Source organism: Vicugna pacos, chromosome 16, assembly GCF_048564905.1.
Source record: "Vicugna pacos chromosome 16, VicPac4, whole genome shotgun sequence".
NCBI lineage: Eukaryota > Metazoa > Chordata > Mammalia > Artiodactyla > Camelidae > Vicugna > Vicugna pacos.
Window position 1 is genome coordinate 6,077,390 of NC_133002.1, and position 22,598 is coordinate 6,099,987.

At 36.0% G+C, this 22,598-nt stretch overlaps 1 protein-coding gene and 1 long non-coding RNA gene across 10 annotated transcripts in view; one reads left to right on the forward strand and one right to left on the reverse strand.

The window, feature by feature from the left end:
* The window catches only part of SYNRG (synergin gamma), a 76,969-nt gene that overhangs the window by 48,078 nt on the left and 6,293 nt on the right, over nucleotides 1–22,598 (reverse strand). For 3 of the 9 annotated variants that reach the window (XM_031685253.2, XM_072940306.1, XM_031685245.2), the window contains exons 3-7: nucleotides 20,691–20,812; nucleotides 5,121–5,251; nucleotides 4,344–4,449; nucleotides 3,559–3,670; nucleotides 646–828 (exon numbers count right to left, since the gene is read on the reverse strand). In XM_031685253.2, the coding sequence (XP_031541113.2) occupies nucleotides 646–828; nucleotides 3,559–3,670; nucleotides 4,344–4,449; nucleotides 5,121–5,251; nucleotides 20,691–20,812 (654 nt within the window). Of the gene's footprint in view, nucleotides 1–552; nucleotides 829–3,558; nucleotides 3,671–4,343; nucleotides 4,450–5,120; nucleotides 5,252–20,690; nucleotides 20,813–22,598 lie in introns of all 9 variants that reach the window. The other 6 variants (XM_031685254.2, XM_031685251.2, XM_031685256.2 and 3 more) reach the window with 4 other exon arrangements.
* LOC140686403 (uncharacterized) overlaps nucleotides 2,536–22,598 on the forward strand; it is a 42,411-nt gene continuing 22,348 nt past the window's right edge. The window contains exons 1-2 of the long non-coding RNA XR_012060193.1: nucleotides 2,536–2,623; nucleotides 5,088–5,206. This is a non-coding gene — a long non-coding RNA (uncharacterized lncRNA). The remainder of the gene's footprint in view (nucleotides 2,624–5,087; nucleotides 5,207–22,598) is intronic.

The following is a 22,598-nucleotide window of genomic DNA, read 5'->3' on the forward strand; positions in this document are numbered from 1 at the left end:
ACTAACTATTGTCTATTTCTGCATCTGTCAACTGAGAAAGTCTGGACTAAGTACATGTCTGCTAAGACCCCTCTCATCACCATTCTACGCCTCAAGACAGAAGGCATAACTGCCTCCTCCCCCATTATTTCACAAGTGACAAAACTGACGTACAGAAATGTTTAAAGATTTGTCCAAGGACAAACTGATAGTAAATGAAGAACCTGGGCTTCTGATACCCAAGTGCTTTATCACTGTACCAGAGACAGCACTTTCTAAAGCAGCTTTCGCTGGCTCATTACTCTTAAGAAAATGAGATTGGTGATTTCCCCAAACAAGAGTAACCTCCTGAAAAAATCAGTTTGTTTTTAAAGTTCTAAGTTGGTTTAAATAGGTCCTAACTTAGGAGCAAGAGTTTCAAATCACTTTTCTGGAACGGGAATTTAAAAAATCTAGATATTTTGGTGAAATTCAATAGCACTCATATATTCAGGTACTTATTTCTCTAGTTATGTAAGTGAAATAAACTACCCTAGGTTATCTCAGTATTTTCATTAATATTCTAGGAGTTACCTGCTTTCTGTACACTGTATGAGGCTAAAGCAGTAGAGAAATTAGGAATTTGCCCAGGGACACCACGTAAGGCGAAAGACACTGGAATCTGACCTGGAGGGAGAGGCTGTGGTCCAGCCTTCTGTGTATGCAACTGGCCAAGTGGGGTGGTGGGATGGAAAGACTGAAAAGTGGAAGAAGGCCCACATGTGGGAACTTCAACAGGCCCCTGCATAAAGTCACTGAATTCTTCTTCATCAAGAAAGACAGTTTTAGTAGAATGAGATGTGGGATAATCTGCAAAATGGAAAATGGCAATGAAACACACAGAAATGAAAATCAACAGGGGAAAAGAAATTAAGATGTAGTACAACTCCAAAAGAATATACTGAAACATAAATACTGGAGGTGAACAAGAAATCACACGAACAACAGTAAAATGGAATTACACAACGAATGCAAAACACTTCGATGCCCATTTATACACAATTTTTGTGTCTTTTTAGAAAGAGATTTTATAGTTATCTTGCATCTGGTTCAAAAATAGGAAAACATAAAACTCAAAATTTCTTTCCTCCTATTTTTTCCCTGAAATCACTAATAATTTACATCAAAGTGGTGATTACTTTTGAAACCCAAGTGATCTGTTTATCTGGATAATATTCTCTCAAATCAACATATACCAGAAGTAAGAAAATCTACCTATATGCTACTGAATGCGTTTTAGATAGTTACATACTCTGATGATTAAATTTCATTGTGCCAGTAAGAAACAATACATGATACATACCTGCAGTTTTTGATATATTATGTCTAATGAATGCACTTAGCATAGTTCACATTTCATATGAGGAATGAAAATTACAGAGGCAACAAGAACATTAAACACATTACCAAAGTGATACTTTCCTGTGAAAATCATCCAAGTTAGGACACCATACAGTGTTAAGTCAAACAACCCAACAGTCAATTTAAGAAAAGTAAACCGTGACTGAGAACTATGTTTAAAAGATCCATGTCTCTAAAGGATGTAAACATCACGGTGGCTTTTTACTGTTAAATGTGAGATTCACTTACGTAACAAACCTACAGGGACTACATTTAATACAAGGCTCATTAACAACACTATTATTGTTGCTTCTTCACATTTTTAACTGCTTTTAATTTAACATTTACTAAAGTCTAATGTCACAAGGAGAGTCCTTTAAAAAAAAAAAGGCTCTCATCTGAAATACAGAGACACTATGCGCTTCTCTTTTGGACCCATTCTCTTTTGGCTCTGTGAAAGAAACCTCGGAATATGGAAAGTTCTATGAAAGATGCAAAATGAGCATGTGAAATGACTACCTTAATCAATTTTGTTTAAAAAAGAAAAAAGCCATGCCATAATGAATCTCAACCCTCCCAAATAATGATTACTGGGAGTGTGGATTTGAGGTCTCAATCTGGGTTCTCAGACCAGCACCAGCAGAAAACTAAGAGCTACTATGAATATTTTTAAAATGGACCCTGACTGTTTAGGCTAACCAGTGTTTCTTTGCATTTGGCTGGAATTATGTTAATTCTATGTGGTAATGTTTTGGCTTATAAACTCTTGTAGTTACATAATGATTAATACGAAGTATAAAAAATCATGTGATACAGTTTGCATTCAATACTTTCAGATAAAGTCTATGGGGAAAAATTAAAAGATGTCTTTGGTGGTAAAAAGGCTGGAAGCTCTTTTTATATACTTTAGGCTTAGGTTTAAGAAGCTCTGGATATTTCTTTGTTTGCTTCAGAAAAATATTTTTCTAGCTAAGCATGAAACAGTTATCTAGAAACAGCTAACTGCATGCCCGTTGATTAAACTCATGAGATTATTTGAACATCAAAACACCAATGTATTAACGATGAGGTTGTTAAACCAGACGTTGTTGTCCAAAGTGGGCATTCTATTTGGATAGAACAGTATGTTACCTAACAATGACCATTTCTCTCTGCCACCTTCTCCTTTTCCTAAGTTCCATGCTGGCTCCAGTTTTATCACTCCAATGTCTCTTCTTAAATTACTTCCTGACTAGCTTATTCAGCTTATAATTTTCATTTTTAGGTACATTTCTTTTTGAACTCAATCTGATTGCTAATATCCATTCTCTTTTCAGTCTCAGTGTGTATTTTACTTTGGGACATATTTTTGGAATGATAATTGAGTATATAATCTAACAAGTGAAATTAGAGTAAAAGCTGTCAAAAACTGGTTACTGTGCCGGGATTAGATTACCCCCTCCTGATATCATCTATAAAAGGTATTATAAGGGTTTAAGATAAAATTTATCAATGTAATGTATATCAGCAGAAAATAGTACTTGGCTGAATGATTTATGAAAACTATTTACCTAATAATGGTATGTTAGTCTTGAAATGAGCTGAGAATGGGTCAAGATATTAAATTTTAGAGGAGGTACTGGGGATTGAACCCAGGACCTTGAGTATATTAAGCATGTGCTCTACCACTTGAGCTATACCCTCCCCAAGATACTAAATTTTAAAAGAGGATGTGGTGATAGTTATGTGAAGACAAGACTCATTTCAACTGCTAAATGTTTAAAACACGTGCAGAAAAACCCCCAAAATGTCCCCTTACCCTGCTCTATTAGGTACTTTTCTTCTGCTTATCTGATGACAAATGATAATAAAAACTATAAAGAAGTGTACTTAAAATTTCATGAGAAATACTACTAAAACCGTGACTTTTTAAAGAGGTCATTTAGAAAATTTGTAAGTTTAACCACACTGAATAAAATCTGAGCTAGATCATAAAAGTAAAATTATTTTAAAATAATGAGAATGAAACGATAAACTCCTTTATTACAGTTGCTCTGAGTGAATGGATTTTTACTAACGTTAACATACTCATTTATACAAAAGATTCACAAATAAAGTTATTATACTGATATTTACTAGAAGACACACACGATGGTCAATCAAACATATAGAGACTACAAATTACCTTCTAACAAAACAAAATTTTAAAATTAAAGCTACCTGGTTTCTTAGGGTGTGATGCTGGAGTAGGGTGCATCTTAGCATCTCTGGAAAATCCATCTAAGTTTCCTTTTATGGCTTCCAAAGCATCGTCTCTACTCTTCTCTCCTGTCTAAGAGAAAATAAAACATATATATTTCTTTACTTACCTCTCACACTTCATCCTAAATCCATATAAATATTAAAAGAAAAGTGCAGCTATTAGTCTATTTCCAGTATTTTTACCACCTACTTTGGATAGTGAATTCTCCAAGTCAGAAAAACACTGACAAGTGTATAAAGCAAAGGCATAAAATGACACTCTATAGAATTTTATTAAAAGTCCATTTATAAATACTTCAGGGAACAGCTGGTAGACATTAAGTATCCAGTATTAATGCTTCCCAGGAAATGATTACAAACATTTCAGTGGTAGCAAAAAAGACTTGTGAAGATAATGGCTGATAATCCATTCTCTTCAACAATAAAGTATCTTTACAGAAAGAGAAAATTCCTTCACATTTGTTTGGGGTTTTTCTTGGGCGGGGGGGAATTAGGTCTATTTTATTTATTTGTTAGTTTGATTTTAACGGATGTACCAGGGGTGGAACCCAGGACCTCATGCACTCTAAGCACACACTCTACCACCGAGCTAGATACCCCCCCCCCCACTTTTGGACTTAAGACAAAACCAAAATGAATGAACCACAGCCTCAGCTTGGGCTGATGCCCACGTAACAAAATCCGCTGAGTGAGTGAGAAGAGGTGTGTACAGGGGGTACACTGCGTGTTGTGGAGCCTATTACCTTGGGTTTCACACTGCTCAGAAGTCTCAGCTTTTGCTTCTGTTCTTCAAACTGGCGTCTTTTTCTTTCTTCTTCTAAGAGTTTTTGCTGCTGTTCAAATCGTTTTCTGAAGGAAAAACAACCTAGTAAAGAGCCGGCTTTAGGGATTATCAACTGTTATATTCATATTTCTTCTACTACCAGCTTTAGCGATACCATCCTGCATTTCTAGAACTAAAAACTTCAGTGGTAGTTGTATCGAATTTTTCTCAAGACAGTCCTTTTCCCCTACTATATAAATTTCAAAATATACAAAATGAGTCTAAAAATGATTTACCTAAATTATAGACATGAATTTATTTGTCTAATTTGCAAGGGGAGGAGATAACTTTTTGCATGCAAAAGGAATCTCAAACACATAGGGAGGTAGACAAAATAAAAACAGCCTTTGCTCTGCATACAAAAGAGCAGCTTCTACTTGGGGAAGCAGCACCGAACATGAGAAGGGACACCGGCTCAGGGGATCAGGAGCCTGCACTCGGTTCTCCTAATAACTGTGTAACCTGCATTGACAAGTGGCTCATTTCTTTGGACCTGACTTGCCCCAGATGTAAAATCAGACGGTTGAGTTAGAAGGTCTAAGGTCCCCTCTGGCTTTAAACTTGTAATACAAGTATTTTAAAGAGTTTTAAAGGCACTGTGACTGTTTCAGCTTCACATCTGCACTACAGAACACCTGACAACTGTAAAATTAACTGCCACCAGGTATCCTTATCCGTGAATCCCGAGGTCTCTTACTGCTGCTCTTCGGCAAATTGCTTCTGCATGTCTGGAGTGTACTGTGGGCCTGGAGGACGCACTCCCAGGAACGGTGCTTGTCCCAGGTAAGGCATTCCTCCTGCTGGTATTGCTCCCATCGGTATCCCTGCCTAGAAGAAACAAAGGCTTAGGCTTAAAAAACACAATTTCTTCTTCTAATTACGACAAAGAAAAACTGTAGCTTCCATAAATTTTCTTAATATTTTTATTAACGAACTACATATGCATTTTAATAGAAGATTCAAAGAACACAGGCTAAAAATGAAAAGTTCCCCTTAGTGTCCTGCCCTTTTCACTTTCCTCACTGTCTTCAGGGGGACCACCACTGCTAATAGCATGAGGGAGGGTGTATGTGTAAGGAAGCACATGTGCACGCACAAATTATATCTTGGTGAGCTCACTGAACCAGACGCTTTGAGAAGAGTTATCAAGATATGATGTCCTACATGTCTTTGAATTTCCAGCAATAGGTAAGTTCCTGGCATATGGTAGTTATTTCACAAGTGAGATTAAACATGCTTTTCCAATATGTAGGATAGGATAATAAATACTTTGATATTATCACAGGCTTGATATCCAAACTTTTACAGAAAATAAAACATTTTCAATAATAAATGACATCTCAATACAACAGCATAAAATTTACTCAAGTGTCCAAAAGTAAGAACAGGATTGCACAACAGCTAATCACAAAATCTAATATTAATGATGATGATGACAACAATGATAATGGCTAGTTTTCACAGAGTGAAAATTTCTCTATTCTTCAACCTTCTCCTGAAAGGTTCTCCAAACTTCAAACTCAGCTGTCCCTGGAAGCCCTCTCATTCTTTTCCAACATCTCCTGTAGATGGGGAATGTTGCTTCTTGCTTCCACCTAAACCCTTTTTCTCCTCTCCCTTCAAAAACCTGAATACATTTGAATTTCTTGCCATCAGACTTCATCATTTCCTATCCTACCTCGTTTATGTCATCTACTGACCCTCAACTCCCTCACTCTTTAACTGAAGGCTTCAGAACCTTGCAATGGTCCATTCTACTCCTAAACTGCTCTTGGTGATGTCAATAATCATGTGGATGAGGTATCTAATGCTGTGACCTCTCAGGTCTCCTCATCACAATCATGTCCAACATGCCATTTCAACTTCCCATTCCACAGTCATACCCCTGATCATCAGCCCCAGTAGCTGCGTCATGTCCAAAATCTTGATTTTAAGCACCCCAACACTTGAGCATCACCTTCTATCCTTCCAGCTCATGTACTCCAGCAATTCTCTTATTTCATCAATACCCACTTGAATCCATTAATCTTACCACTTTCCCAGTATCCATCATCATGTCCTTATTTATCTTCTTGTTCAGCTTAGATTCCAGGATTCAATATTAAATGCCCTTGGAAACATCCTTAACTCCCTGATCTCTCGCTTGCTTGTTATGGTCTGGGGAATCTCATTCCTCGTTAGTTAACTAATCACCTTCTCTTACCCTTATACCCAAACCACTTGACCTTGCTGGTGAGAAAAACTTTGAGGATTCACCTTAAATTCCTGACTACAAATTTCAAACGGATCCCCAACACAGGAGTCCTCTGAGGACTCCAACTATGTAAGATTTCAATCCTTTGAAGTTTCTTGAGATTTGCTATGGCCCAGCATATGGTCAATTGTACTGAATATTTCATGTTTGCTTAAAAAGAAAGTGTATTTTATAATTATTGGGAACAGTGTCCTATCACCCATTAGTCAAGCCTGTTAAGAAGGCTGTTTAAAACCTATTATCTTTACTGATTGTGGATCTATTTCTCTTCGTTGTTCTGTTAGTTTCTGTCTTACACATTTTGAGGCTAGGTTATTAGTAGGTGCACTGCCAACTGTTATATCCTTTAGGTGAATTTAATCTCTCGTCAGAATGAAATACCCTCTTTACCTCCAGGCTTTTAAGACTTTTGCCTTAAAATATATTTTGTCTGATTTTCCTTTAACTATATCAGCTTTTGGGGGTTGTTTTTAGTACTTATATCATTCTTCATTCTTTTAAACTTCCCTGTATCCTTATATTTTAAATGTATCCCTTGCAAACATCAAATATCTACAATCTTCTCTTTTGATCCTTTAAACCATTAACATTTAATATAATTATTGATATATTTGGGTTTAAAACTATCTTCTTGTTTTGTGATTTGTTTCACTTTTTGTTTGTTTCTTTTTCTTTCCTTCTTGGCTTTTTTTGGATTGACTATTTTTTCTCATTCCACTTTTTACTCCTCTTTGTCTTTGGTTTCTCTATGTGTCTGGATGTGAGGATTTACATTTACTTATTCTCACTGCCTGGTATTCACAACCTGGTGTCACTGTCCCAAAACAGCCCTGATACTGGGGGAATGATCGAGTGTGGTTAGGTCATAAAAGACACTGCAGCTTCCACTTTCTCTCAAATCACCCACTCTGGAGAGGTCCATGTGGAGCTAGGGGCCATCTAGGGACTGAGGTCTCCTGCCTACAGCCAGCACTGAATTCCATCCATGTGAGTGGGACTTCGTGGAAGCAGATCTTCTAGTCCCAATTTGTGATAAAGTTTAACTCATCTATATATATGAAATTAATTAATGCAAGCTACCAAAAGTTAAATCAAGACTATTCACACTACTGGATTTAGTATATCAGATTTTCATCAATCCATTTTTAATAATGTTTTTAAACAAGACTCAAATTTTAATCTAAGAAAAATTTGTTAAGGAAATCATGTTAGTGTTTCCTTCAAATAAAAGAAGCATTTCTTTTGAAATTATCCAAAATACCTCCCTGTTCTGAACTTTCACTGAAACAGAAGGTTATTTTAAGGTCCAGAAGTAATATAGTATGTGTAAAGCACCTAGAACACTGTCTAGCACATATGAGAAAATAAATAGATATTATAGAAATGTGCATTAGAAATATACTTTATACATTAGAAATACTGATGACAAAATAGGACACTCTCAATGTCCTATTTCATTTTCTGTTTTTTTCCTGAAACAAAGATTCCTCAAGCTAATACAGAATTAGGCAGCTAGATAAGAAAAATGAACGCTTAACAGTTACAACACAGGTATCATTTTTACTATGTTCCTGCTACATGTCAGTTATAAAATTAGGCATTTACATTCATTGTTCTCAATATATGTAAGATCATCAGAATTAGAGATTTCAATAATGATAATGATCAAGAAGATGACCTTAATAATAACAAAAGCTTATGAAGCCTGTAGTGTGTTCCAGGGACTTTTCTAAGTGCTTTACATGCTGATAAACAAGATTATACTGTATAGCACAGGGAAATATACACAAAATGTTATGGTCGCTCACAGAGAAAACAATGTGACAATGAGTGTGCATATGTCCATGTATGACTGAAAAATTATGCTGAACACTGGAACTTGACACAACATTGTAAAATGATTATAAATCAATAAAAATGTTAAAAAAAAGTGAAGCAAAAAAGACATGTTAAAATTTGATAAAAGGATGACATGACTGTCTACAAAATCCCAAGGAATCTATACAAAACTTCCTAGAATAAGTGAATTCAGCAAAGTTTCAGGTTACAAGACAAACATATAAAAATAAACTTGTATTTCAATATACCAGCAATGAACACATGACAGTGCAATGAAAAATATACCATTTACAATTACTCAAGAGTGAAATACTTAAATGCAAATCTAACAATATATTTGCAAGACTTATGTTGAAAACCATACAATGCTAATGAAAGAAACCAAAGATGACCTAAATAAATGGAAAGACATATCATGTCTACATATTGAAAGACTACATATTAAATATGTCAATTTCCCCAAACTGACATAAAAGTTTAATATAATTCCTATAAAAACTCTAGCAAGAGTTTTTGCAGATCTAGACACTACTACTGTGATATTTATATGAAAGGCAGAGGAACTTTGAATACTTAAAACAATTCTGAAAAGAAGAATAAAATGAGAGGAATCTGTCCTAGACAGCTAACGAGATTAAATCAGTAAATCAAAATTTCCCAACAAAAAAAGCCAACCCTGATAGCTTTGCTGATGAACCATACCAAATATTTAGAGAAGAAATAATAGCAATTCTTCACAAACTTTTCCAAAAAATTGAAGAGGAGAGAAAATTTCCTAACTCATTCTGAGGCCAGCATAACCCTGGTACCAAAGCCAAACAAAGACACAAGAAAGGAAACTATGGATCAATACTTTCATGAACACGAATGCAAAAATCTTCAACAAAATATCAGCAAACAGAATTCAGCAGCATATTAAAAGGATTATACACCATGACCAAGTGGGATTTATTCTTAGAATGCAAGAATGGCTTAATATATGGAAAACGATCCATAAAATATACCATATTAACAGAACAAAGGGAGAAAAACCCCACATGGTCATCTCAATTGATGCAGAAAAAGCATTTGGCAAAATTCAAAACCATTTCATGACCCAAAACACTCAATTATGAATAGAAAAAAATTATCTCAACACAATGCAGATCATATATAAAAACCCCACACTGAACATCATACTCAACAGTGAAAGAAAGAAAGCCTTTTTATCCTAAGATCAGGACTAAGGCAGGGATGCCTGCTTTCACTATTTCTATTCAAAACAGTAATGGAAATTCTAGCCAGAGCAACTAGGGGGTGAAGTGGGGCGGCAATAAGAGGCATTTAAATTGGAAAAGAAGTAAAATGATCTGTTTGCAGATGATGTGATCTTATATGTAGAAAAATCATAAAGACTCTACAAAAAAGCTGTTAGAATGAATAAATGAATTCAGCAAAGTAGCAGGATACAAATTCAATACACAAAAATCAGTTGCATTTCTATACACACATAAAAAAAAATCCAAAAAGGAAATTACAAAAACAGCTTCATTTAAAATAGCATTAAAAAGTATAAATAATTAGGTATTAACCAAGGAGGTAAAAGACTATACAATGAAAACTACAAAAAAACTGCTGAAAGAAAATTAAAGAAGACATAAATAAATGGAAACACAATCCATGTTCATGGATTGGAAGACTTAATTTTGTTAAAATGTCAATATTACCCAAAGCAATCTACAAATGCAATCCCTATCAAAACTCCAATGACATTTTTTGCAGAAACAGAAAAATTCATTCTAAAATTCATATGGAGGAAACAACCTAAATGTCCACTGACAGACAACTGGATAAAGAAGTTGTGGTATATTTATACAATGGAATACTACTCAGCCACAAAAAGAATAAAATAATGCCACTTGCAGTAACATGGATGGAGCTGGATATCATCATTCTAAGTGAAGTAAGCCAGAAAGAGAAAGAAAAATACCATATGGTATCACTTATATGTGGAATGTAAAAAAAAAAAAAAAAAAGAGAAAACACAAATGAACTTATTTACAAAACAGAAACAGACTTACAGACATAGAAAACAAACTTATGGTTACCAGAGGGGAATGAGGATAGAAAGGGATAAATTGGGAGCCTGAGATTTGCAGATACTAACTACTATATTTAAAATAGATAAACAAGTTTCTTCTGTACAGTACAGGGAACTATATTCAATACCTTGCAGTAACCCATAATGAAAAAGAATATGAAAATGAGCACGTATGTATATGTATGACTGAAACATGCTGTACACCAGAATTTGAAACAACATTGTAAACTGACTATACTACAATAAAAAAAAAAAGGAAAAGAAAAAAAATTCATATGCACTCTCAAAGGACCCTGAATAGCCAAGGGAATTTTCAAAAAGAACAAACCTGGACAACTCAGGCTTCCTGATTTCAAAACCTACTACAAAGCTACAGTAATCAAAACAGTGTGGTACTCGCATAAACTAGGACATATAGACCCATGGAAAAGAATAGAGCGCTGAGAAATAAATCCTTGCATATACAGTCAAATGATTTTTGACAAGGGTGCTAAGATCATTCTATGGGTAAAGGACAATCTTTTCAACAAATTATGCTGTGAAACTAGACATCCACGTGCAAAAGAATAAAGTTGGACCCTTATCCAACACCATATACAAAAATTAAGTCCAAAAGGATGAAGAACCTAAATTTAAGGACTAAAACAATAAAACTCTTAGGAGAAAATGCAGAACAGAAACTCTGTAGCATTGGATTTGGCCATGATTTTCTTGAATATGATATCAAAGGCACAGGCATCAAAACAAAGAATAGACAAGTTGAAATTCATGAAAATTTCAAAAAATTTCAAAAATCATTTAAGTACATTAAGAAACACAAACCACAGAGCAAAAAGGCTAAACACAGAATGGGAGATAATATTTGCAAATGATATGTATGATAAGATGTTAATATCTAAAATATACAGGAAATTTCTAAAACTCAACAACAAAACACTCAATTCATAAATGGGGAAAGGACTTGAATAGACATTTCTCCTAAGATATACCAATGGCCAATAAGCACATGAAAAGATACTCAACATCACTAATCATTAGGGAAATGTAAATCTCATACATTAGTATGGCTCCTATCAAAAAACAGAAAACAAGTGAGGATGTGGAAAAGTTAGAAATCTTTTGCACTGTTGGTGGGAACAAAATGGTACAGTTGCTGTGGAAAACAGTCTGGAGGTTCCCCCCTAAAAAATTAAAAATAGAATTACCGTATGACCCAGCAATTCCACTTTGGGTGTATACCCGAAAGAACTGAAAGCAGAGTCTCAAAGAGATACTGGTACACCCATGTTCACAGCAGCATTGTTCACAGTAGCTAAAATACGGAAGCAACCCAAGTGTCCATAGACCAATGAATGCATAAGCAAAATGTGATATATACACACAATGGAACATCAATCTTAAAAAGGAAGGAAGTTCTCCAATATGCTACAGCATGGATAACCTTTGAGCACATTATGCTAAGTGAAAATAAACCAGTCACAAAAAGACAAATACTGTCTTTGACTGCACGTACACGAGGTACTTAGAGTACTCAAAATCATAGACGTAAAGTATGATGGTGGATGCATGGGGCTGTGGGGGGGAGGGAAGAATGAAGAATTACCGTACAGATTTTCAGATTTACAAGATGAAAAGAGTTATGAGGATGAGTGGTGGTGACGGCTGCACAACAACGTGAATATATTTAAAAGCACTGAACTGTACAGTTAAAAATCGTTAAGGTGCTTAAGTTTTATGTTATGTGTATTTTACTACGATAAAGTTGGAGAAAACATGGGAGGAGTCAGTCTTACACAGCTACTGTAATCAGGACGAGTAGACACATAAATCAATGCAACAGTACAGTGAACCTAGAATACACCCACACAAATATGCCCAATTGATTTTTGACAAAAATACAAAAGCACTTAAGACAGAGGAAGGACAGCCTTTTCAGTAAGTGGTGCTAGAGCAACTGCACATCAATAGGCAAAAAAAAAGAAACCTCAACCAAAATCTCACACCTTGTACAAAAACTAATCCAAACTAACTTAAACTTAAAATGTAAAATCATAAAACTTTTAAGAAAAAACACAGAAGTCTTCAGGATCTAGGGCAGGACAAAGAACTCTCAGACTTACACCAACACATGCTCCATAAAATGAAAAACTGATAAATTGGCTTCATCAAAATTAAAATTCTTTTTCTCTAAGAGGGACCTGTTAAGAGGATAAAAAGACAAGTTCTATGGTCTGAATGTTTGTGTGTCCCCAAAATTCAAATGTTGAAATCAACCTCCAAAGATGATGGTATCTTTGGTAGGGCCTTTGAGGGGTGATTAATTAGGTCATGAGAGTGGAAGCCTCATGAAGGGGATTAGTGCTTTTATAAGAGATCCCAGAGAGCGCCCTAGTCTCCTCCCCCGTGGGAAGATACAACTAGAAGTCTGTGACCTGGAAGAGGACTTCACCCGACTATGCTGGAACTATGATCTTGGACTTTCCGCCTCCAGAACTGTGAGAAATAAATTTTGTTCTTTATAAGCTACCCAATCTCTGGTACTTTGTTTTAGCAGCCTGATGGACTAAGACAACAAGCTACAGACCGGGAGAAAATACTTGCAAACCACACACCCAATAAAGGACTAGTATATAGAACATATAAAGAACTCTTGAAACTCAACAGTAAAATACAAAAAAAAAATTCCAACTGGAAAATGGATGGAAGACAAGAAGAGTCATTTTTCTGAAGGGAATATAACGGTGGCACCTAAGCACATGAAAAGATGCTCAACATTGTTAGTGTTAAAGAAAAACCAACATGGAGACCACACCTTGAACGTACTCCTAGGCCAAACACTCAGTCACACAACCAAAACGTAACACTGCCCTGATTTCCCCGAAATGTCGACTCTGATCTTAAACAAAACCTAAGCTTTCTTCATGTCAGTGTGACCTGACAGTTTCTGAGCTAATCAGTTACAAACAAGTAAGCTTAGCAATGAGAAGGAAAGTTTCTAGGAACTAACCACAATATAAAACAATGAACTCATCCATGTTTATAAACTGAACTGTAACTGCTGAAAGCACTTGCAGTTTGAGGTCTCCCTGTTTGAGAACAGTTTGCTTCTTGCCCAATATTCATATCAACTAAAGCTTTCTGGATTTTCTTTTGACATTAGTCTTTTGGGAAATGCAATTTAAAATCACGAGATATCACAACACATCTATCAGAATGGCTGAAACAAACAATTACACCAAATAATAGCACAGATGCAGAGAAACTGGATCACTCATATACTGCTGGCGGGAATTTTTGTAAAAGGATACCACTACTCTACAACACAGTTTAACAGTTCCTTTAAAAACTAAACATCCAACCACCATCTCACTCAGCACTCCTGGGCATTAATCTCAGAGAAATGAAGCCTTATTATAATCACACAAAAACCTCTATTTGTCATTGCTAAAAAGTAAGAAGAGCCCAGATGTCCTTCAATGGGTCAACAGTTAAACAGACAGTAGTTACATCCAATAATGGAATAGTACTCAGCAATAAAAATGAATGAAATGCTGATAAATGCAACAACTTGGATGAATTTCAAGGGAAATATGCAGAACCACACACACACACAAAAGCCAATCTCAAAAGGTTAGTGATTCAACTTGGATAACACTGCTGAAATCACGTAATTATAGAAATGGGGAACATATATTAGTGACTGCCAAAGATTGGTGGGGGTATGAAATGGGAGGGACATGAATTTGGATATAAAATGGCAACAAGAGGAGATCCCTGGGGTGATGGGAATGTTCTGATCTTGACTACATCGATGCCAATGTCCTGGTTGCAATATTATACTTAGTTTTGCAAGCTGTTACCCCTGGGGAACTAGGTAAAAGATTTCTTTGTATTATTTCTTATATAAACGTGTACATACATTTATCTCAAAATAAAAGGTTTTAACTAAAAATGTTTTGATAAAGCTGTGCAACTGGCTCACACATGTTCATCATATATTCTGTTCTATTTTTTTCTCTTTTTATATATAAACATTACTTGAGTTATAGTCATTTTACAATGTTGTGTCAAATTCCAGTGTAGAGCACAATTTTTCAGTTATACATGAACATACATATATTCATTGTCACATTCTCTTTCGCTGTTAGCCACCACAAGACACTGTATATATTTCCCTGTGCTACACAGTACAATCTTGTTTATCTATTCTACATTTTGAAATCCCAGTCCCTTCCTACCCCCCATCTCCCTGGCAACCACAAGTTTGTATTCTATGTCTATGAGTCTGTTTCTGTTTTTTATTTTTGGTTTTTTGTTGTTGTTGTTGTTTTTAGATTCCGCATATGAGCGATCTCATATGGTATTTTCCTTTCTCTTTCTGGCTTACTTCACTTAGAATGACATTCTCCAGTAACATCCATGTTGCTGCAAATGGCGTTATGTTGTCGGTTTTTATGGCTGAATAGTATTCCATTGTATAAATACACTACATCTTCTTTATCCAGTCATCTGTTGATGGACATTTAGGCTGTTTCCATGTCTTGGCTACTGTAAATAGTGCTCCTATGAACATTGGGGTGCAGGTGTCATTTTGAAGTAGGGTCCCTTCTGGATATATGCCCAGGAGCGGGATTCCTGGGTCATATGGTAAGTCTATTCCTAGTCTTTTGAGGAATCTCCATACTGTTTTCCACAGTGGCTGCACCAAACTGCATTCCCACCAGCAGTGTAAGAGGGTTCCCTTTTCTCCACAGCCTCTGCAGCATTTGTCATTTATGGACTTTTGAATGATGGCCATTCTGACTGGTGTGAGGTGATACCTCATTGTAGTTTTGATTTGCATTTCTCTGACAATTAGTGATATTGAGCATTTTTTCATGTGCCTATTGATCATCTGTATTTCTTCCTTGGAAAATTGCTTGTTTAGGTCTTCTGCCCATTTTTGGATTGGGTTGTCTGTTTTTTTCTTATTAAATTGTGTGAGGCGCTTATATATTCTGGAGATCAAGCCTTTGTTGGTTTCATTTGCAAAAATTTTCTCCCATTCCATAGGTTGTCGTTTTGTTTTACTTATGGTTTCCTTTGCTGTGCAGAAGCTTGTAAGTTTCATTTGGTCCCATTTGTTTATTCTTGCTTTTATTTCTATTGCTTGGGTAGACTGTTCTAGGAGAACATTTTTGAGATATATGTCAGATAATGTTTTGCCTTTATTTTCCTCTAGGAGGTTTACTGTATCTTGTCTTATGTTTAAGTCTTTGATTCATTTTGAGTTTATTTTTGTGTATGGTGTAAGGAAGTGTTCTAGCTTCATTGATTTACATGCTGCTGTCCAGTTTTCCCAACATCATTTGCTGAAGAGACTATCTTTATTCCATTGTATATTCTTGCCTCCTTTGTCGAAGATTAGTTGACCAAAAGTTTGTGGATTCATTTCTGGGCTCTCTATTCTGTTCCATTGGTCCATAAGTCTGTTTTTGTACCAATACCATGCTGTCTTGATTACTGTAGCTCTGTAGTGTTGTCTGAAGTCTGGGAGAGTTATTCCTCTAGCCTCTTTTTCTTTAGTAATGCTTTGGCAATTCTAGGTCTTTTGTGGTTCCATACAAATTTTACTATGATTTGTTCTAGTTCTGTGAAATATGTCCTGGGTAATTTGATAGGGATTGCATTAAATCTGTAGATTGCCTTGGGCAGTGTGACCATTTTAACAATACTGATTCTTCCAATCCAGAAGCATGGGATATCTTTCCATTTTTTAAGTCTTCTTTAATTTCCTTCATCAGTGTTTTATAGTTTTCTGTGTATAAGTCTTTCACCTCCTTGGTTAGATTTACTCCTAGGTATTTTATTACTTTGGGTGCTATTTTAAAGGGGATTGTTTCATTACTTTCTTTTTCTGTTGATTCATCATTAGTGTAAAGAAATGCAACTGATTTTTGAATGTTAATCTTGTAACCTGCTACCTTGCTGAATTCGATTATTTCTAGTAGTTTTTGTGTGGACCTTTTAGGATTTTCTATATATAGTATCATGTCGTCTGCATATAGTGACACTTTTACCTCTTCTTCTCAAATTTGGATCCCTTTTATTTCTCTCTCTTGCCTGACTGCTGTGGCTAGGACTTCCAGGACTATGTTGAATAGGAGTGGTGATAGTGGGCAGTCTTGTCTTGTCCCAGATTTTAGTGGGAAGCTTTTGAGTTTTTCACCAATATATTCTGTTCTTACCTACGTACTTGAAATATTGTAAGAATAACTTTAAAATTTATTCTAAATCTTTTCTTTTCATGAGTTTTTGGGAGTGGAGAGCTATGCAGCAACCAAGACTAATTTTCATCTTGATATCTGGAAGTGCCCCCTTCAAAGACTTAAGTGATCGCTAAAGAATAATGGGTTTTCCTCATACATGTCTGTGGTTGGTTAAGGATATTAAGTTTGGGGGGAAAAAAATAAGATCTGAATGAATTTCTCCTTTAAGAATAGTGAGCAGCTTCCAAGTAGTGTAATGCCTGTCAGTAAGATTAAAGGGTAAAGAAAAAGATTTTGGTTTAGAACCATTAATTCTAAGTTCCTGATACTCAGGGAAATGATGTGGGGGTTAGCAAATCTGAAAGTTCACTTTTTTATTGTTGTTCTCTGTGTTAGAGATCCTTATTGTTTTTGGTTATTTCAAACTCTTTAAAAACATTTTTCAGATAATTACGCGGGTCATGAAACAATGTTTAGTGTGAAAATCAAAGATTTAAAAACAGTATCAGCTGTTATTCAGATTCAGCGGTAAGCTTACTAAATCTTAGAAACACACTGCATTCTATGGTAGATTGTTTCCAATTACTGGCTGCCCTTACTGAAATGATGACACACCGCTACGTGGCGTATACTCCCTCCTGGTATACTCCCCCGCTGATGTTCGTTTGGGCCACGTTACTTTGTGAGCATAAGTGACTGATAAATCCTACCTCTGAGAGAAAGCTTTAAAGAACACCACAGGGTGTGGCTATCTCTTTTTATTAATGCCAAGAGTCTGAGATGTCCTAGGTAAGGGTCTCAGGATAAAGAGAATATGGAGCTAAATCAAGCAAACCCACAAACGACATGTTCACAAATGAGAAATATACCTTTGTTTTTCTAAGTCACTGAGATTTGGGGATTTTTGTTTATGCAGTACAACCTAGAGAAAGCTGAGTAACTTGGATGTAAAAACCTACAAAAGCTCAATTTATTCCCATTTTCTTTCTACTAGAAATGAATACAGAACGATTTGGAAATTTCCCTAAATCTTTACATACAACATAGAAGCTTCAGTTGCTTAAATGACTTCAACATGACAATGGTTTCAACTTAAATTCTGACTGTCAACTCCTAACATTATCTATTTATAAATTATACACAGGTGCGATTGTTTTAACATATTGTATACATGATAAAACATGTAGAAAAAGAAAAATTTAAATAATTAGGTAAAAACGAAATATACAGTATTTAAAATATTAATAGTACAAAAACCCTTTTGTTCTGGCTTATTTGTGAATTTTTTTTTTAACAATACTCTGGATTCAGCCAAAGATCTAACTCCTGGATTTAATTTATTTGGTTACTCGGTTTAACTGGACATCATGGCTGAAAAAGATGATTTACAAAGATATGGAGATCCAAATGGATGTGGATAAAGCCAGTTACTCAGGCTGCACTTATTAAATCATGATATACTGATTTCATGCACCAATTCTTAAAAAAACAATAAACATTATTTGCTTTTATCCACACTATCTATGATCATGACCAGTTATGCAGGGACACGCTCAGCACGATGACAGGAAAATTCTCTCCAATTCTCCTGCAATTCTCTCTCAGATTCTCATTATGGCTAATTTTAAGTGTTATTGATTTTTACCTAATTCCTCCCTTTTCTAAAAGTGGAAACTTTGGGAAAATTTGGAAAAAGAATATTAACATTTTGCCCTATTTGCTCTGTTTGTACAACATGCATGTGCTCTTTTTTCTTCTTCTGAAATGAACCATGTGCAGGTCAATTGTAGACATAAGACATAATTTCCTTTTTTTTTTTTTAAACAAAAAGAAAGTAAACATGAGGTTTATAAACTTGAATAAATAACAGTAGTTAGAATTGGTAATATTGTTTCAATTCATCATACTTATATTTTGGTTTATAACAAATGAGGTTTCCTATTTACTTAGCAAGATAAAGATTCCTTTAAGAATTTGTTAAAAACTAAATCAATTAAAATGTTAATTAAATAGTATATGGCAAAAATCATGAGGGTGATACTCAAATTACAGAAGTTTGGGAAGCTAATAGTTAAGAACTCAGGCTCTAAAACATAAGATTGCTTTGATTTCACTCTCTGCTCTGAAATAAATTGTGCGACACTGAACAGGACATTGAATCTCTGACTGCAGTTTTGTTATCTATAAAATGGGAATAAAATTATTACTTATCTGATAGAGTTGTTATGAGGACTGAATAATATAATGCATACAATGAATACAGCACATGTAAACAACAAATGGTGGTTATTATTATTACTGGTTACTAACATTATTCAAGAAAGAATGTTTCAACCAGAAATGGTGGTTGTGAGCCAATGAAAGCATGGAAACATAGTCAGACGAATATTAAAACAGAACATGAAATAATGTCATGCCACTTGAAAGATCATTCCTGATATTAACATTAACATAAGAAATAAAAACTTCTTGCCCATTTCTGCTCACTGTGTGCCAGATACAATGCCAAGTGCTTCATAGAACTCCTTCATTCAGTTCTTCCTCTAACTGTACTGGCAAGGTATTACTACATTCCTGTTTTACAGGTAAGTGGCACAGCTGGGATTTGAATTTAGGTCTGACACCAAAACCCATGTTTTTTTCTTTCATCTCCCCAACCCCCAACCCTACCCTCTTCTGTGTCTGCTCCTCCTCAGTCTCCTCTGTTGGCAACTCCCTTAGATTTAAACACTGAAATCCTCAAGGCTCTACCCTGGACTATTTTCTCCATCGACAGTGTTCTTGGATGTTCCTGTTCACCCCTATGGCATCAACTACCTTCTACATGTGGATGATCCCCAAAATTGTAATTTTCAACCCACAGTGAAAAATCTTGAGCTCCAGGTCAGCTGATTAAATGGTCTCTGGACAGGCCCACTTGGATGTTTCATGGGTCCTTGAAAGTCAACAATATGTAACAATCTCTTCCAGTGCTACTCTCATTAATAAATGACACCACCAGTTAGTTGCTCATGCAGAAAATGAAGAATCAATTTGATACCACCTTCACCTTTATTTCCAGCATCCAATCCTTCAGCAAGTCCTATGGATTTTACTTCCTAAGCAGTTCTCAAAAACATCCATATCTGCATCCACCTGCCACCACCTTAAATCAAGCCAACATCTCACCGGCTCTTACTACATCAGCCTCTGATTCTTCTTTCACCCACTTTTGCTCTCCTCTGTCCTTCCAATCATTCTCCAATCAGCACTCAGAATGATCTTTTTGAAATACAAATCTGATTGTGACATTCCACTGCTTGAAACTAAGCAACGGCTCCTTAATGCTCTCAAGAGAGAATTCAATGTATAATGTGGTTAAGAATAGATCTACCGAAGACTTACATTCAAATCTTGGTTAACTACGCTCTGTGAATAGCCTTATAAAGTTTCAGTTTCCCCATCAGAAAAACTCTTTAAAAAGATGTTACGGGCATTAGATAAAATAATCCAATATAAAGATGGCTCTGAGCCTTGCAAACAATGCCATGGCTCCTTTCGTGAGAACAGTGCTACTTCTCCTAACAATGCTACTTCACGGCATCGAGTCCCTGAATTTTCCAAGACGTCATTCTAAAATTCTTCCAAGTCAGGAGTCAGATACATAAGTCACCGGATTTTCCTTAAATGATTTATCTTTTTTCACCCTTGTGAATGTATTTTTTGTTTGATTTTGAAGGAAGCCACCTGAGATGCAGACAACACTTATTTTTAAAGGTAGCATTAAGCTCCTAGTATGTGCCTCTTATTATGTAACAACATACTACAAACGGTAACTTTGTAAACATCAGCTAAACAGGCAAGTACCTGCATGGCAATAGGTCCCTGGGACATCTGAGAGCTGTAGTTCATGCCCATCATGCCTTGCATATTCGGCTGCATGACAGAGACCATAGGAAATCCTTGTTGCTGCATTGGCATCAAACCTGCTGAAGAAGAAAGATATCATTAAGGTCAATGTGTTTTAAAGTATATATTCTTAAAAGCATAACTGCCTAAAGGACTCATTACTTGGGAGGTGGCACAGGACAGAGGGAAAGGCACAGGCTCTGGAATGAAACAGACCTGAGCATGAATTCTGTCATTAACTAAGCTATGTGATCTGGGCAAGTTACAAAACTTCATCTGTAAAATGAAGAGAACACTACCTGTTCAACAGAACTTTTCTGCGTACTTGAATAATTAACAACGCGGCCTAACTGGCCTTCAAGATGGCCCCCAGTGATCTCTGCCTCTTGGTATTCAGACCCCTGTCCTTCCCTCCCACACTGACTAGGGCTGACCAGTAATAACCAGTATGATACTGTGGGAATGACAGTGTGTGACTTCCAAGGCTAGTTCCTGCTAACCACTGCAGCTTCCTCCTTGCTCTCTCGGATCACCTGTTGGGGAAAGCCACGGCCACACCATGAGCATACTCAAGCAGTCCTATGGAGAATCCACGTGGGAAGGAACTAAAACCTCTTGCCAAAAGGCAGCACAAATGTGCCATCTGCGTGAGTGAGCCATCTTAGAAACAGATCTTCCAGCCCCAACAAACCTTTAGACAGATGACTGTAGCCCTAGCTCACATCTTTACTGCAATCGCCTTGGCCCTGAGCCCAAACCACCCAGTAAGGCCACGTCCAGATACCTGACCCACAGACACTGTGTAAAATAGTAATTTTTCATGCTGCAGCAGATAACTAATACAAAAGTAGTTAAGAGTTAGTGGTAATTAAGTTACTTTTAATACAAAAGTAGTAAAGAGCATGAACTCTGCAAGACAACTAGAAATGTCACTTGCTAGCTTGAGACCTTGAGCAACTTGCTTAACTTCTTTCTGTGCCTCGGTTTCTCAACAATGAAACTGTGTAATACCTAACATGCTCAAAAAATGACATTCTTTTTCTCTGTCCTTACATGAATAGTTAATATAATATTTACCATATAACAGCCATCAGCATGCAAAGTATATAATGCAATGGCAGGAAAACTATCATGAAAGTATCATTTACAGTGTAGTACCCCCCAAACTCTTCCAAGAGTAGAGGGAAATGAAGATTACATCCCTTCAGGGATTTAATAAATACTAAATGCCTACTGTATTTTAGGCACAGTTTGAGATGCTTGGTATAAAACAAAATCCCTACACAGCCTGAACACAAATTTCATTCTAACTTTGCATTGTACCACAAATTACATCCATGTTGGCCCTAGGGTAAGGAACTTTTAATCAAATTTGATTTAAAATTGATTAAAAGTCTGGTAAAGTATACCATGTTTATCTTATGGAATCTGTGTACCTTCAAGGTTGTTTTTACACAGTTTAATTTCAGAAGCATGGACATCACATTTGTAGGTAACAATTATTAGTGGCCAGCTATTCATTTATTCATTCAATTACTTATTCAAATGCTTTATGTCACATACCATTCTAGGGACACAGCAGTGAACAAAACCGGTTTTTGCTCATACGGAATTTACAATGTAACTGGGGGAGACAGAGAATTAAAAAAAATCAGTGGATGTCAGGTAGAGATCGGGGAAAGGGAGAGCCAGGGAAAGGAGTGGTTGCTATTTCACAGCAGAAAAGGTTTCACTAATAGGGTGGCATTTAAGCAAGAACCTGAAGGACATGAGGGAGTGTGCCATGTGGAAATGTGGGAAAAGTATTCTAGACAAAGGAACACCAAATGCGAAGGCCTTGAGGTGTCATGGGGAATTAGAATGCAG